Genomic DNA, 17,726 nt, shown 5'->3' on the forward strand with positions numbered 1-17,726 from the left:
ATTTCAGGCGGTTTCCGCAATTAGGCTTCATCCGTTTTAAAAATTAATGGCCACAACTTCTATCGACAGAATACGGTTATAACAGATTTAAATGGAATACAAATATAATAATAATCGTACTGGGTGGGCTATGCATTCTTTCTCATATAAGGTGTCCATAAAGTCTTGAAAAGATTTTAAATTGCAAAGGAAATTTATCAATAACATATATTGTTTTGGCCCTCACAGATGTATTAAATGAAGTAAAATTACTTGAACAATCACTGATTAAAAACAACAAACCTGGTTAAGATATACTGAGGACTGACTTCATAACAAAATTGAAACTGTAAAGAGACTTTATAGACACCATGTATATGACTTTGTAGTCCATGTGTCAGAATAATAACTATTCCGATATCAGACATGGACTGGTATACAGACGAGAGGATGTGGTTCGGCATATGGGTGAACCCTCCCTCTCTCTTATGCGAACTTGTAATGACAAATGCCGGGGGCTGTGGCAAAATCCTCTGTAGGACAAAATCTTCCTGTAGGCCTTCCTCTGTCATTGGATGAATCAGAAACCACACACGGCCACTATCTATATATACGTATATACTTTCTGTAAATTTTTTCTGCAAATATTTTAACGTGATCCTGGCCTGTATAATTACGATATATTTAATACGTTGATATAAACCGTTAGAACAAACGAAAATACGAAAATTTATCGAAATCAAGCGTGCCTTCAAAATATCGCTAATTGGGGGACCGTGATAAGTCCAGGAGCATATAATGACGACAAAAATTGGAAATCTGAAATTCAATTTGTTCCTTGTAGTTCTGTAGGTTCAAGATCTATTCTATGGAATGTCTCTATACACTGTAACAAAACATGTTCTCAATGTATTTTTTTCTTACTAAGACTATTATACTATTCCATACTACATTTCTATAAGAAAGCTTCACGTTAGACGAAGTATGTAAAATACAAAAGCCCACTTATGGTGTGTGGCAATAAGTAAGATGGCGAGAAGTTATCAGGAATAAAAATTATCTTTTTATATTATCTATGCATCAAAAATATATCAGATCTCTAACTGGGAAAATGAAAAATTGCAATCTTCGAATTGTTTTTATTAGTTAGGAAACTAAGTTGAACTATTCATCATTTCGAACCGAAACTGCCTCTGAGAATATTATATTGTAATGCATCATACTTTAAATAATTTATTTTATCGAAATAACAATCTTTTTCCCCGAAATAGCAAGTATACTTTTGCATTTCCGTGATAATGCTACCATAAACGAAGTATGTAAAATACAAAATATAATGTCACTTAGGATACCTGGCAATAAGTAAAACGTGGAAAACTGTAAGATAATAAAACTGAATGATACAATTTGAGACTAAAATCATTCGTAATGTACTAACCTGCATTAGCTTCAATTGATGACGCAGACTTGGTCAGCTTATCATTCACAGTGTGATACTTCTTAGATGACGTATTCTTTATGACGTCACCGGTCGAAACGTCATTAGCACGTTCAATTTCAATATCCGATAAAGTCAATGCTGAATTAGGTCGACTGCTTCCGGGCCCTGAACTTATCCCTGATGGCGATTTTGATCGTCGTCGATGAATATAATCTCGAGCTGTGATTGGTCCGTTACCCACGCATTGTGTGTCATCAATGGGATATAACGAATTTACATTGTTTCCATTCTGACGTCTTGGGTGACGTTCCTTTAAACGTACTACGTCACCAACTTCGCGACGATGACGTAGCAATAAATTTTTAGGGGATGACACACTATTTGATGATAGGCTGTTACGGAACTGTTTTGGTTGAAAACTGACGTCATCTATCATTACGTCATTATTGTTGTCGCCATATTGCCAATTAGCAGAATTACGATTCGATTCGGAAGAAAGAATTTCGCTGACCTGAAAATCAAAAAAGCATGCGGTTCAAAATTTTTGAAAACAAGAACAAAGAAGAAGTTGAGCGTTTCTATTTAACAGGGAAAAATAATGCGCAACAACAAAAACACAAGCAAAACATACAGTTGGATTCACAAAGTTACTAGAATAACTAGGTTAGGTATTTTTCTACTGAAGTACATTGGCCCGATATCCTTGTGCATAACCTCCGACATGAGGAGTTCATTATAATAATACTCGTCTGATAAGTTGAAACCAGTGGACCAGCCATGATTTTAAGAAAACTATATATTCAATACTTGCAAAAAAAATTATATCGTATATATTATTAGTAGAACACCGAATGAGGGAAAGCATTTTAACTATTGTTCAAATTGCATCTGCATAACCCACCAGATGAGGACCCAGAGTTTATTCGAGCTGGAATCGAATCAAATCAAAACTTGTGAACTAGTTGAGATTTATCGTTCGAAAACTAAGTGGACTGCTTTCTTAAGACTTTCATCTCACAGCGGAACAACGAATCATGAAATATCATTTCAAAACCCAAAATAGGACCCGCACATAATGTTTAGCAGCCACAACTTAAGCGAGAAATGCAGAGTTATGTTCATGAAGGTTACAAAAATAATCGAATTGATGCAAGTTTTATCCTGTGTGTGTTTTTTCCTAAAGTGCACTGGTCCAACCGACTTTTGGATAAAGTCTAACCCGAGGACTTAAATGTAATTCCGTCAATTTGAACGAATAAAGTTCTAACCGGTGAACTAGGTACAAAATTATATTGAATGCTTTGTCAAAATTGTCTTCTTTTCATTGTGCAGCATAGAATGGTAAACTATCATTCTCAGACCCCAGGTAAGCCACACTAATGATGTTAGTTATCTCAAACTTCGTTAGTTCGGGTAGAGGTTGGTATGAGATCATAAATCACTAGATTTTTATTTGCTTATTAGATTATTAAGTTCCACACATTTTGAAATATAAGTAAAATTTACTTCGACTAGAACCAAAGAAAATACCTTTGATGGACTCTGGATTTGACATAAGCAATGACCCGTCAAGAAGAATACGTTTTGAATATCGTGCAGAAGAGGCGATTTATCTTTGGTGTAAACTTGTTAAAGCATAATTTGTAGCTGGGCGACTGAATCGTAATTTATCGTCAACATTTGAGATAATAAATACTTTTCATTTCTGACTTAACAATGCAGTTGATAAATTACTTCTATGACAGCATAATGTACAATTGCTTATGCCTGAGCAAGCATTTAACGCATGACTGCATGTCTTCAAATATTGACAGTTCATTGGTTAATCCGTCAATCTGACAACGCAAAAAGACGCAACTTCATAATTGACTTTACGCATATGGTTTTGGAAATTAAGCGAAACTATTTAATCTTCGGAATTCAAGGTAATCCATGTCATATAATTCCAGTAAATCCATGCATTATTAATATATCAAATCTTCAACAACCCATTTTGTAATTGCAATCTTTGAATTGTTTTTATTAATCGGGCGACTAAGTTGAACTATTTATTATTTTGAACGCGAAATAGCCATTTATATATCATCATACATTACAAATTTAGAAAAATGTATTATAAATAGGAATAACATAATCTCTTTCCACGAAATAGCAAGTATATTTGTAAGCTTTCATTGGATTAGTCTATTCATGCTATACTATGATCTGAGCTCACAAATAAACTTGCTAATTCATGGAAAGAGATTATGCTATTCTTATTTATCTTTATAACACTATCAAGTTCGAGCATCTTTGTGGTAATTGTCACATACGGATTCGAAGTGAAAAGTAGACAAGGGAGGACATGTAGTTCAATACGCAGTACCATCTACAACGGTGGTTCTCAAACTTTTTAAGTCGCGCCCCCGTTTTGGAATTGGTCAAGTCTGGCGCCCCACCTCAAAAATAACTAGCCAACAATAAGCTACAAACGAGAATATCGGTCAGAGACCGAAGACCTATCGATCGAAAGTTAGGGGGTCCCCCAAAACAGCGCTCTTACTCCATAGTGACACCTTGTGTCCCATCACTAATTAATTAATAACTCGCTAATTATACGACATAATTCATCCAAAATCAATAGGCTTCTGGTACGACATATGATAAATACACATGTAAAATCTGGAGCAGATTCAACCTCGCTTTCGTGAGATATCGCGTGCATCTAACAGACAAACAGACAGATAAATACCTATCAACATACTTACCGATTAAAATCGATAAGAATAAAATCGATAAGTAATACCAGATAGTAAGGCGAAAGCACGTTTTATTCAAAAACACGTTGAAAATACGTGGGTGGAACGGAAATAATGAAACAAATGTAAATCTATGAAAACAAATAAGGCGGGCAAGATCAAATCTAACAAATATTTTTAATTTGCTTGACGCCCCTCAAAATTGCCTACGCCCACTTTGGAACGCGTCCCACTGTTTGAGTACCACTGATCTACAACAAGTGTAATTAGTATTTATTTAATCTGAAATATATCAAATACTCAACGATTCTAATTTTGAAATTGTATTCATAAATTTTCCGTTAATGTGGGTGATTTCAATTTCACTAAAGATGGGTCGATATCATTGAATTTATTATTAAAATAGAAATAACGAAATATTTTATCATCGATGTGACAGGCGGGAGAACTCGTGGAAGAAGAAACAATTTAGATCAATTAGATAAATTTGTTCAAAGTGAACCCACGAGGAAAATTCATACCTAATCAAGTAACAATACGTCGATTTCTATCAATATTTCGTTACTCGCTCAGAACATTGATGGGAATAGGAATCAGCTAATTTTCAAAGTGCACATTTGATGCAAGAAATTTTACTTTTTGAGCTTATTATTTATTCACCTTCCTTGCTTACTTTGATTCAAGAAAGATCTCAAATATAAGAGTACATTAATCAACTTGTAGAGAATGACAAAATTTATACCAAATCTTTTCATCCGACATTTTCCTTCAACCCCAAACAAAGCTCTGCACAGCCACTCAACTTAAAAAACTCCTGTACGCAAGGATCGGAATCATGGCTACATAATTTATTACAACCTTGGTCGAGGTGTTGGGCACGGGAACAACAGAGTCTGTTTACTTACAAAGCACAATTTTTGATTTGTTCATATCAATTATCTTCCCAAAAATTGATGAAAATTGAAATCGACCAGTTTGGTGGGCTCTAATTGAGAAATTAAACTTTTTAATAATTCTACACCAAGCTATGTATGTACGTACCAAACTATTTCTATGTAAGTAGATACGACAGTGAACGCAGAGACAATGACTGAATTAGTCAATTCCCCCAAACAACAGAAAGATATTCACATATTTGATGTTTATACGTATGTAGTTTTCTGTGACATTAAATACACGCAGAATGAAAGTAGTAAGAGGTCGGGATATATTCTATACGATATATACGTTTATGCTCAAACAATATTCTGCACTGGAGAATGGTAATTTGAGATGGTAATTTGAAAGCGCCTGAATCTTTCCTGCTTAGCATTGCCTACAAATTTATTACACCCTGGAAGATAGTGGCGATAAAAATGGAATCCCTTACCTCCATGTCGGCATCCCGATCAGATGCAGTTGTTTTATATCTCTCTTTCGTATTGTTTACGTCATTATAAGTAGTGATGATGTCATCACCAGCTTGAGAACAAGGAGTTTTCGTGGTTGGATATTCAGCTGAAGTATAATAAACATAAATACACACAAATACATTCAATCACAAGCGAAAGTATTTTCACAGATTTTGATTTTTCAGTTTATAGGTCAATTTAAATTGTTAACAATAAAATGTGAAGGATTCGAGACTATTTATTGTAAAGATGATTTTTGTTTTCCACATCATTTCATTTCCATAGGGCTTTGGTCTAATTATATTATTTTTAACACGGAAATGTCTATTGAGCGCCCCCGTTTAGGTGCAGTTTATTAGGAGCTTCTTTCGGGCGCCATTCAGTTTGGTGCCAGTCGCGCTTTTTCACAAACTTTAAAGTTTTATTGAAAACTGTTAGGGTTGGAAAAAATCTTCTTTAATTTATAAATAGTATCAAATTCATAAAAATAACTCTATATTCAATATTCTGTATTGTAATTGGTCCAATAAGACAGATTTATTTGGTTTCATCAAAGTTGGAACCAAATAGGATGACGCCCAAATTTTTATGACGCCCAAATTTTATTTTTATTAATTTTTTAATTCGAACTTTTGCGCGTGCAAATACTGACTCAGAATTTCATAAAATTGATGCAAATGTCAATGTGAAGTTATTAAAATTATTCAAGCATGAAAATCGAGCAAACACATCAAACAAATCAAAATAGGAATAAAATTATTAGAATATTCGAAAAATCAAGAATGATTTCGTAACACTAATGACGTCATACCTTCAAGTACGTCATCCAAAGCACGGAGACAACGAAGAAAAGAAGCTGAAGGAAAGGAGTGAAAGATGAATAAAGATAAGAATCAAAACTAGGTCAAAACTATAGTTGATGAGTCGGGAATTGGCTAGATATATTGCAACATCCTTGACATACGCATACCGACCCACCAGCGGAAAAGCAAAAAAAGATCAGTAGTTTGCCCCATAGTTGAAACTCAATTGATAGAATATGTTACTGCTGTCAAGAGACTTCTGTATCCGTCAACGGATCCTACCGATTCAACAAATATTACACTTAGAATAATTCTAAGCTTCATGTTGGTATTTATTTCAATAGCTTTTAATAAATACCAAGAACGAGAATTTTTCCGGTTATAACCGCAACATAACACGATTTTAACGCGACAATTTATTCATGAAAGGCTTCAAAATTTCCGTAAAATCCATCTTTATTGATTCGAAATTTTGGTTTTGTACGAGAATGTGCGGTTCTTCATAAGTCTAATCTTGTTAGATTGAGAAGACGACCGTGAACAACCACATTGTTACGTCACTTCAGATCTTTTCATTAGACCTGTGATGAAACAATTACAAGCTAACGCCTCCCGAGGAAGTTATGGATTGGCAATCAACAGAGCGTGAAAACATGGCAATCATCCGTGTAATTTAAGATCCCGGCAAATAAAATGAATAAAACATAATTAATGAGATCAACCGAGCGAGAAATACAATTTCTCAGAATGTTGAGTAGAAGAAATCGGATAAACGACACTCTTACAATGATGATACAATATGACATTGAGTATGTTAATGGCGTTTTACGCAGGCTTTCGAGATGGCTACTGTCGTACGGTTTTCCAAAATTCGAAAGTTTGATCCAAACGAGATAAATATATTAAATTTAGACAAAAAGACTTTTTAACGCTACATAGCATCGACCGTGTTTGTATAATTTTAGGCGTGCTTACGCTGTCGTTATGTGGGAGTCATATTATCCCAAGATGAACCGAACACATTCTAATATGATGTCGAATAGTTTAATCATATGGGGAACCATAAGCACGACTATGGTATTATTCGGATGTTAGTAATACTCCTACTTTTTAAAAATCAGACACTAAAAGACTCGGCGGTTACATGGTGGTTTGCGTGTTCGGCTTAGCAAGTGGATGGCCAAGATTAAAGCTTCAATGTCAAAGAGCGCACTACCACAACCAGAGTTTGACAAGATATGGCGGACCAAAACATTCTGTCCCATAACATAATAGGGTACTCCCTTAGTGTGTGAACCAGGTTAGGGTTAGGGCTGGTAATTTCAGGGAAAACACTTTAACCGTTAACCGGATAAAATTAAACGGTTAATGCAGTGTGAGTTAAATTCTACTGTGAGATATATATATATATATAAAAAACGGCATTAACTACGCTCTTGTTGGTAGACATTGAATATGCGATTTTAAAATAAAATCGTGAACAAAATATTTGAACGAAAAACTGATTCTTAATTATTGCCAAATTTTCATAATCAGCAATCTTGGTACTTTTATTACAGTTATTTTTCACATTTATTGGGTCTTTACCAATAACGTCAGTAATATTCTTTTGAATGAAACGCCACAGGAGATAAATTTGCGATGACGTAATCCTTTTTGAAAGAATTATACATTATTATTATTATATCGTTGTCGAAATTTCTACAAAGCCAAATAGATGAAGTAACGTCTAAAAGTTACCTGGACTAGATCCTTCTGATTCAGTGCTTCGATATCGGTTCGAAACTCCGCTATCCATTGAAGGAAACTTCCCGTTGACCTTTAATCTTTGATCACTTGACCCTGAACTTCCGCTTCCGTAACTTACACCATCCGTGCGTATGCGAAGCATAGGAATACTTTCTGGCTCACCATTGGGTTTTTGGGTTTTGTTCGCTTTTTGAACTTGTTTTGAGGCTCTGTAAGCATGGAAGAATAAAATATAAGTGTTTCTATATTAATAAAGAAGGAACAGAAATCCGATAAAACGGCTTATTTATATGACAAATGAAGTCTTCTCGCTCGGTTTTCAGACCAGACCAAGTCTGGGAATATGACCTACCCGGTTTAACGTTGCTGTTGTCTTAGGATAATATTATTATCAAGACTAAAATGGGTACTCCCGTAGTATTGAACCAAGATGGCGGACACCGAAACGTAGTATATGTACCAGATTAGGCTATATTTTCAGATACAAATACTACAGGAGTCACTTGGCTAGTCCCGAACTCGTAATAAAACCAAATTAAGAATAATTGGAATGAAATTATTGGCCTAACCCTAACATACTACGTCCGGCGCCCGCCATCTTAGTTCGCATACTACAGGAGTACCCTAAAATGTCCCTTGAATTAGATAATTAGCCGCAGATTTATACCGAATTTATAAAATTGTATTATACCAGAATTTTTATTGGCATGTTAATTTTTCAAAATTATTTGATAATTCGGTTCGTGCGAATTCGTAAAACATATTTTACGAGCGTCTGTACTTTTGAAAATCCGTCTTCTGAAAGTTTGAGAACTGCGGGAAAATTTTATACCGAATGTCGTTTTCCTTCCAATAATTCAGTGTTTTTAGCAAATCTATCTTTGAGCAAACTAATCAACCACCTACCTGGGTTTCACGGCCGGTGTTTCCAGGCTTGCTATGGTCGAAGCAGATAGTTGTGACGTCATATATTCTATTTGATGACGTCACTAGTTACGTAGCAACAGTGATTCCATAAAATTTATTCGGACGTAAATACCACTTAGATTATAAATAAATATTCTGCAAACAAAATTTCATTCATATATTAGCAATAAAGCGATGGTTTGGGTTATTTTTGCAATTTGTTCTTGTAAATGGTTGCAAGACATAGATTTAACGAGAACAATGACAAATAACTATGATATACTGATCAGTGATTCAACTATTCTTCTTTTATGCTTTTGCACTGGTGGATCCGTACAATGCGAGGATAGTGTAGCAAAAGTATAAAGACAACTAACTGACATATCCTATTCACAAACACTTTCGGCTAGAAGTACTGTATGTATTAGACTCACTGCTTCATCTACTGACACAGCTGACATGGGCAAACTACAACCCGCGGGTCAAATCCAGCACCTTGGGTGGTTCGATCTGGCCTGCCTGATGTTGTCATAAATTATCGCTTTTAACCAATTATTGTTATTGAAATCTGTATGGTGCAATAGGCTTGCCAGAATATTGTCCAAAAACCTTGCCCACCCATGCTCTACAGCAGGGGTCGGCAACCTTTTGTTGCTTGCGGGCCAAAATTGAAGGTTGCAAGTCATTGGCGGGCCGCACATATCTTTAGAAAATTGTGAACCGAACTGATGATACTTTTTATAATAAAAATCAAGCAGTGATACATCTCTCGAGAAAATATAAATTCGTTTCATTGCATCTCAAAAAGTTCCATTTGAATATTTTCGGCGCCATTGCTCCCTTCGCACTTAGCATCAATTTTTGTTTGTCATTTGTCTAATCATAATTAAATTTTAGGCTCATGAAACGAGTAATTGTGAATTATATACTTGTTAGATTATAATATAATTTAGTCTACACGTGTCTCACAATAAATTCTGTTACGTATAAAATGGCTTCATCAAAACAGCTGTTTTGTTACTAATATTCAGTGAAACGTCACGGGCCGGATTATATTACTCCGCGGGCAGGATCTGGCCCGCTGGCCGTAGGTTGCCGACCCCTGCTCTACAGTCTACTCTACAGGGCGTAATAAACGAACCAGTTAGTAAGCCACAGAAAATCCGAAAAACACATTAAAAACGTGAACAGTGAAAATAGGTTTCAATTTTAATATGTTTCGCACAATTGATACTGAAAATATGACTAATAGGTATTGAGAACCACGTCGGATATATTCCCTGAGGTTTCAATTCGAAGTCGTCCGTAAAATGTTAATTTATTTACTGTTATAGAATCCGCATTTGGAACGGAATTGTTAATTTATTTACCTGTTTAAAAGTTTTTATATTTGAAAAGGAAAATGTAACGCAGATTTGAATTTGTCGGGTTTGAGCTGGAATTTAAAATTATGAAATGATCAAGGTCAGACTTCCTCAGACAAACAGTTTACAACGATGGAAAAAAATCAACTCATCCTATCAAGACATCGATTGTCATACGATGCTTTTCACTCCAAACAAGGCCATGTACAAGCAGACGCAATATGTGAATTATTACTACTTTTGAAAAGGACTGGATGTTGCAGCACCGTTTGTCAAACAGTTGAAACTTGGCATGTAGCGGGGGGCAGTTACCAAACTAACACAGAAAATTTTTCAGAACGATCAGGCCATAGGAAATGGGCCAAAACGGGCTTTTAAGGGACTGGGACCTGTCATTGGCTAATCAAGCTGTCAGTCAGTCACGCTAGAGTGATTTTGGGGTTCAGAGGCCGTTTAGCTTGGGGTTTTGGGCAAAGATTTGCGTAATTCTCAAAGGTATAATTAAATGAAATTTTCTTTACTAGAAAATCGGTGTTTCCCCCTCCCAATCGACCTCCAGTGGCGTAAAAAGGTTGCGCTCTTAAAATGGAGCTATTGAGAAATAAAATAAGTTAACTATGGTTGGAAAAATTAGTTTAACATTTTTTTGAATAAAATTTTTTTTTCCTACTCCGCAGTCACGCTTTAGTGATTTTGGCTCATTGCAGGCCTCTGAAGGAACTTATTAAGAAAGTAAAGACATGGGCATGTTTAGAAAAATTATTCGAATCCATTTTAAAAGAATTTTTTTTTCTTCAGCTCCTCAGTCACGCTCCAGTGATTTTACGTTATATCTCGAGAATGGTAAAAGGGTGAGATGTCATATTTGGGCCATACAAGATAGTTGAGGTCTAGTTTATGTAAAAAAAATTCGTCACGGTTGAGTGATCACGGACCTTAAAATTGGAAGAATTCGACTCCGGTTAGGGGTGATCAGTTTATTACGTGGTATCTGAACTTCTTAATGGACTAGAGGGGTCGGAGGCAGAGCGCCGGACGAATTCCCGTCAATTGTCCGGCGCAACGACCCGTGCCCTCCAACAAACTTTAAACAAACATCTGCTTCCTAATTTACTAAAAATAATTCTATACAATTTCCCCTCGCGGGTAGCGTAGCGACCTCCCCTGGATTTGTCTATTAGATCCCACTACGACAACATCGCTCAGTCTATTTTCTAAGTCGTCGTTTATGCCGACCTATTTGAGGGGTTAAATAAAATATTTATCATATCTTATGATTCGGCTTTGATTTACCGACTTTTCCTTGAAAACTTTCCTTTTTAGGCTTCAATATCCAGACGCGACGATTAGATACTAAAGTAAAAAATCCATCGACTGCCTGTCATTTCAATTTCTTTTTTTAAACTCTTCGACATTGCTCTAAAGCTAGTCTCTCCTACTACTTCTAGCATGAACTCAATCAGCGTGCTCATGCCCCTTTTCTTCAAATATAGCTGTTTATTTACTTCAAATAATACATGATATTCATGAAAAATTCACACGTAAATAAAAATTGCTCTAGCCATAGCTTGCAGATAGTTAGCGTATTGAACCATACGATGTTTTAGTCGACGTATTTACCTCGAATTGTTTGGCATTGACTCTAAAATTAGCGTCTTGTGGACTGATATGAACGCAGTCAATTGTTTACTTTGAAAAATACAGGAATTTAATAAAAATTCACAAGTAAATGAAAATTATGCTTTTGCCAGTTTGAACAAGCTCTGGTTGACAGACAACGAATAGTTAGCGTGTTGAACGTAATTAAAAAAATCTCTGAAAATCTGTGGTCCAAATGCCACCACATAACACGATATAGAATAAATAAGGAAGACTTTGGAGTAGAAGGGAAATGCGAGCCCTTATAAGAAACGTAAGTAGGTCGGTCCGTGTGCACATTGATTAAGATTTTCCATTTGAAACTATTAAACAAAATGATAAAAAAAAGAAACTGAAAGAACATTGTCGTTTTAAAACTAGTACTAGTGTAGATACGCTATAAGCCATACCTGTTATATGTACGACAGGCCATTCTCGTAGTAGGCCATTCACATGCCGATAGGGATCATATATCTATACCTTATCAGCTGTCTATATGAATGCCAAATATGAATATGAATGCTGAAGAGCCCCCTCGAATTGCCTCTGCGACCATATATCCATCGGTATTCCTAACATGCTATCTATATGTCAGCCCAATAGCCCTCTGCAATGCAGGCCATTCAAATGTCGAATGACGTCATATATCCTTCCCTATTCCCAACCATGGTTGCTGGTGCGGTAGTTCGCATGCATCATTAGCTGATAATACCCGTTCGTGCCGTAAACGTAAAACCACGCGACCAATTGTGCAAGTGACAGTGACTTTCTATCAACTTGAGATTTTTACCAGTGTGCGTCATTCCTTGTTTTAGGCTTTCGTTAAATGGCCGAATAAATAATTCAAGCAAATGTTTTAAAGTCACTTAGAGGTTTCGAGACAAATTTAGCCTTTACTACACTGTTATAAAATAAAGAAAATTAAAGAACATTTCGTGGTATTTTATAACGCCTTCAGGCGGTTTCGGGTCGTGTTCAGCTTTGGTTCGAATTTTATAATGCACAAATTTTAAAATTAATTTCTTGTTAGCAACACGATTGACCACGGACCACATAACATTTGACCACGGACTACCAGGGAGATATCAAGATTGCGTTAGGGACAGAATAGTATTCTGATTTCGTGCTGGAAAATTGTAATATGCTTCCGTCGTTCTTGTACGCTTATCTTTTCAGCAATTACGGTATTCAGATTAAAGTCTTACTATACCTTTACCGATGCGCAACTTCGTTACCATATATTTGAACATTGTTCTCTTGCTATTCAGCCGTTAGGTCAAGTTCGGCAATGCGAAAGTAAGGTTGATAACGACCATTGCAAAGGTTCATAAGGAAACTGCTGATTTAATTGCGAATGCTCGGTGCTGAAACTACATGAATATTTTATATGCATTGATGTGTAATAATACAGCGTAACAACGTCATAATTCAGCTGCAAAAGCATCGAAGCTGCAGAAAATTTTATTTACCTCCCCACTGCATCTCACCTTGAATTTTCGACGGTAATGTAGGAGACTTGGGAGGGGGGGCTTTTTAATCAAACATGTGGAATTGCGACCTCGAGGTTTAAAACGTATTTAGGTGCAAACAATCAAGTCTAGTGTTCAATCACAATGCTTATATACCATAAAATCTATTATGATCTTATAATACATACATGAATAATTTATTATTGTGTAAGCATCGAGTTACATGGGCGGTTTTGGCTGCAGGCAGAGCTATTGAGTGAACAAAAAACAACGAAATATGATCTAATTAACACCATGCATGCGATTAACACACGTCATCGCATCTATCTATCAAATCAAATGTTTCCCGACCGTGGGCCGCGGACACGTATGAGTCCGCAAAAGGCCTGGTGAGTCCTCAGTCGTATTGGCTACATTGAGCATTTCTGAATGAAGAGAAATAATAATAATAATCGTGAATATTATTAATCGCCTTTCTCATGATTCCTATCTTATTAGTTTCGCAAAATCTCCGTTTGTTCATGACAATTGACTCCTCTTCAATGCGCTGCAGCTATTGCGTCACAACAAGATTCATTCAAATGCATTTCACTGATCTCGAGTATCACTAACAATAATTAGTTAAGGTTGAGAAACACTGATCTAACCTGACCCAGAGCATTTCATGAATCCCACTTCATATGCGTACTTTTTCCATGAGTTATATATATTTCTTAAACCAGGGGTTCCCAAACTTTAATGGCCGCGGGCCAAAATTAGAATCGGAAGGATGTTCGCGGGTTGGAAGAAACACGTTTGTTTGACTCATTATGGCGCTTCATATGGTATTGCCACAGAACTGGAATAGTTAGCAAAGTGGACAAATCGCTAACGTTTGATTCCTTTCAATACAGAAATACGAATCTTCGAAACTTTCTTACATGGCTGAAAACCAAATTACTGCCTTTGTAATCCTAACACCGGTACGTATAATTGAGATACTTATATAATCGAAATGCTATGATAAACACGAGCTTAAACTGTGATAATGACATAACAATTGGAGGTTTCTAGATTGTAAAAAGGTAGAAACATAATCTGTTCACTTAAGCTCGGCGAGTCATATTAAATCGTTACGCGGGCCGGATTTGGGAACCCATGTGGGCCATAGCTTACCACGAAGTACCACGTCAAAACTCCTAATTTCCAAAAGCACCACCGATGCAGTAAAATGTTAATTTCGATGTCAACTCATTCCATCTTCAGCCTTTTTCTCTAAATTCCCCCTTTTGTCTATTTTGAAGCTATAATTTTTCCTCCATCACTATGCATAAAAAGTACTTTATTTATTCAGTCAATCTCCAATGTATCTTAAACCAGTGTTGTGTGAAAGTCGCATTCCCGCTTTTGTACAGTTGAAATAATTTTAAATGTGAGAACAAATAAGTATTATAGTAAAGGACTGAATGATATTAGTAATACAACAGCAAATACAGAGCTAAATTTCCCCCCCAAGAACGACATAAATTCTTCGCCGGATGGGAAGCGCTGTGTGAACGCATGCCATTTACTGATGAACAAAGTTCTCCATATCTTTTGCTTTTGATGCAGAAAAACAAGTCAAATCATCGAATTCAATAAATGTCAGGAATGAAAAGGATCTAATACATTAGTGTTGCCGTGAGTTGGACTTTATCTGACGTTTGGATGGATATTGGACCTTTTACCCTCATTTTACTTACGCCATCTGAAATTATCTTCGACAGGAAATCTGGGCTACAGCTGTAGCTATGATTAGTATGAGAGAAAAAGCATTAAGCTGACTGAAATATGAATTTCAAAACAGCGATCTTTGTTTTATATTGAATAAAGTTAGTGTCAAGCATTAATTTAACACTCTAACTGCTTTTGTATGATTGTATCTAGAAATTTCAGTAATCTTGGACGCTTTGCACAAAAGTTTCGCTGTCTAGAATATCTCCCAAATGACTTGTTATGTTATTTTTCTGTGGAGTTACCCTGTATTTCGGAAAAGACAGTTTTTTACGGAGAGTCACATAAAATCGTTTATTTATCACATTCAAGGTATTGAGATAGAAGGTATAGTGCGAGTATGATTATCAGTAGTTTTCTTGCAATGTAAACCCTTCTAAGTCCTCGGAATATGAGCTTATATTAAAATGTTTATATTAAGTGATTATATGCAGTTAGCAATGCGAACCCAAGGTATTTTCATTCATGATGTCTCAATTATTGATGTCTTCCGGAATAAGTTTATAAACTTTCCGTCAGAAATCCAACGAACCACAAAGATGATTCCGTGATAAAATCTGGCAACGATTCAACGATGAATTATTGAAAAACAGTAGCTGTGTCAATTAGATAGGAGGGAAAAAAGCTGCAAATCTTGCATTCATGAAATGCCGCAAAGACGAAAAATCGTCAAAAATTTCGCGACAAACTGCTGGTACAATGTTCTAGGTCATAGTAAAGATATAAAACGTTATGCAAATCGCTAGGGCTCTAATGCATCTTGAGGTCCCACTCGACTACGTCATTCAAACAACGTTATAAGCACATATATTCGTTGTATCAGTTTTCTATACACCTGTTTTTTCGTGATGGAAAATAAACGATTGACTGACTCACTGACATCTCCCATGGGCCAGGACATATTGTCGATTCCAAATATCTACTAGAAACATGCTTCGACATCGGTTTTTCAAATGAAATCTTTGACAAAAAGTATTGCTTACGAAACTTTTTGTAATAAAATTTGCAAGGTCACTGAAACCATATAGAATTATGATGGTGCAATCACTCGAAAGTAAAGAAGACTCACCTCTGAGCAAAATTACGGCCGGCCACTAAAACGCCAGGAGTTTCTAAGATTATATAGAAATATTGTTGGTGCATTGTGTATTTATTCTCACTCAGAAGTAAACACCAATGGCCACTGAAATCATATAGAATTATAAAGGTGAACTCACTCAGAAGTAAACTCATCTCTGACCTACATTACAGTCGACCATTGGAATGCGAGGATCTTCTGAGACTACAACAGTGATGAATTATGCTTGATATCGACAATGGTTTGATTGAAATTTTTTCTAATTTTCCTTCAAGCTCAAATTTGAAGATACGGACAAACGCTGAACTGTCAAGATCTACTGAGACTATGAAGGCTAATTAGGCGTTATATTGACATTGTTCTCGCATTGCTCGCTATTCTCTTTAACTCTCTTTAAGTGCAAATTTGATAATTTTATTCTTTGAATCCACGTTACAGCAGTACTATACGAATGGAATATTCAACTTAAACTTTGCTACACCACCTCTGCATTATTTGAAAAAAACTGATCTCCAAATCGGATTAACCACAAAAAACTTACTTCACCTAGCAATCAACGCAAAGTCAGAGGCAAACACTTTCTAAGCATTGTTCCAACTTTTCGATTTTCGTCTGAAGCAAATGTCGAAGAAATGTCAAAATATCATTCATGTTTGAAAGAAAATAAAGAAATGAAAACTTTACATATAGAAGATTGAAATAAAGTGGAATATATTGGGTAGGCACTGGCAAAGGGGAAAGATTTCGGTCCGTACAAATAACAGTTATATTAGTGGCTGCTTGTAAAGGGCCTTGTTATAATTATAAGTAGTGCTGGGAATTTTCAAATATCTGATGATTTCAAAGTCGAATCAAATGTTGTTTTCGAATACTCAGAAGATATGTAGTTTTTGTTGTCCCTCAGACACATAAATTACTGAAATCACAGAATCCACGACTCAGAGAGTTCGCTGAGCGTTCACATACAATATGACCAAGTTTCATCAAAAGTCACTTGAAAGAAAGATGTCGTATGTCAGAATTGCATTGTAAAAAAATGGCTCCCATAAAAAAAATGAGGAATCTATCTCAACCTTCAGTGGACAAAAACAAAACAAGATGGCGGCAATTCGAAATTTTAATCTGAACCGATTCGAATAATTTACTATTCGATTCAAAATGATAGCCCTAATTATGAGCGAAATGTGCGAATAAGCTCCGTGTAAAAATTAGGAACCTAATCTATGCAAATGTCTGTCTCAATCGGATATAGAATAACAAACACCTTGAAATATTTATGCCAACCAACTTTTAAACAGCCGAATAGACAAATATCTCTAAGATAAATAAATACACTGACGAGATATCATCCCAGCGGGTGGCTTTGTCTGACTTTCGAATGCTTGATGTTTCATGCGCTCAGAAAAGAAGTAGAGTGT

At 35.8% G+C, this 17,726-nt stretch overlaps 1 protein-coding gene across 3 annotated transcripts in view; it reads right to left on the reverse strand.

Annotated features, from left to right (window-relative positions):
* Positions 1 to 9,154, reverse strand: part of LOC120341635 (teneurin-3-like) — a 116,976-nt gene extending 107,822 nt beyond the window's left edge. For 2 of the 3 annotated variants that reach the window (XM_039410181.2, XM_039410179.2), the window contains exons 1-5: positions 9,008 to 9,154; positions 8,093 to 8,310; positions 6,361 to 6,405; positions 5,528 to 5,655; positions 1,418 to 1,931 (exon numbers count right to left, since the gene is read on the reverse strand). In XM_039410181.2, the coding sequence (XP_039266115.2) occupies positions 1,418 to 1,931; positions 5,528 to 5,655; positions 6,361 to 6,405; positions 8,093 to 8,310; positions 9,008 to 9,069 (967 nt within the window). In that variant the 5' untranslated portion in view covers positions 9,070 to 9,154. The remainder of the gene's footprint in view (positions 1 to 1,417; positions 1,932 to 5,527; positions 5,656 to 6,360; positions 6,406 to 8,092; positions 8,311 to 9,007) is intronic. The other variant, XM_039410182.2, reaches the window with a different exon arrangement.
* Positions 9,155 to 17,726: the final 8,572 nt, after the last annotated feature.

The sequence above is a fragment of the Styela clava genome, chromosome 14, assembly GCF_964204865.1.
Source record: "Styela clava chromosome 14, kaStyClav1.hap1.2, whole genome shotgun sequence".
In the NCBI taxonomy this organism is placed as follows: domain Eukaryota; kingdom Metazoa; phylum Chordata; class Ascidiacea; order Stolidobranchia; family Styelidae; genus Styela; species Styela clava.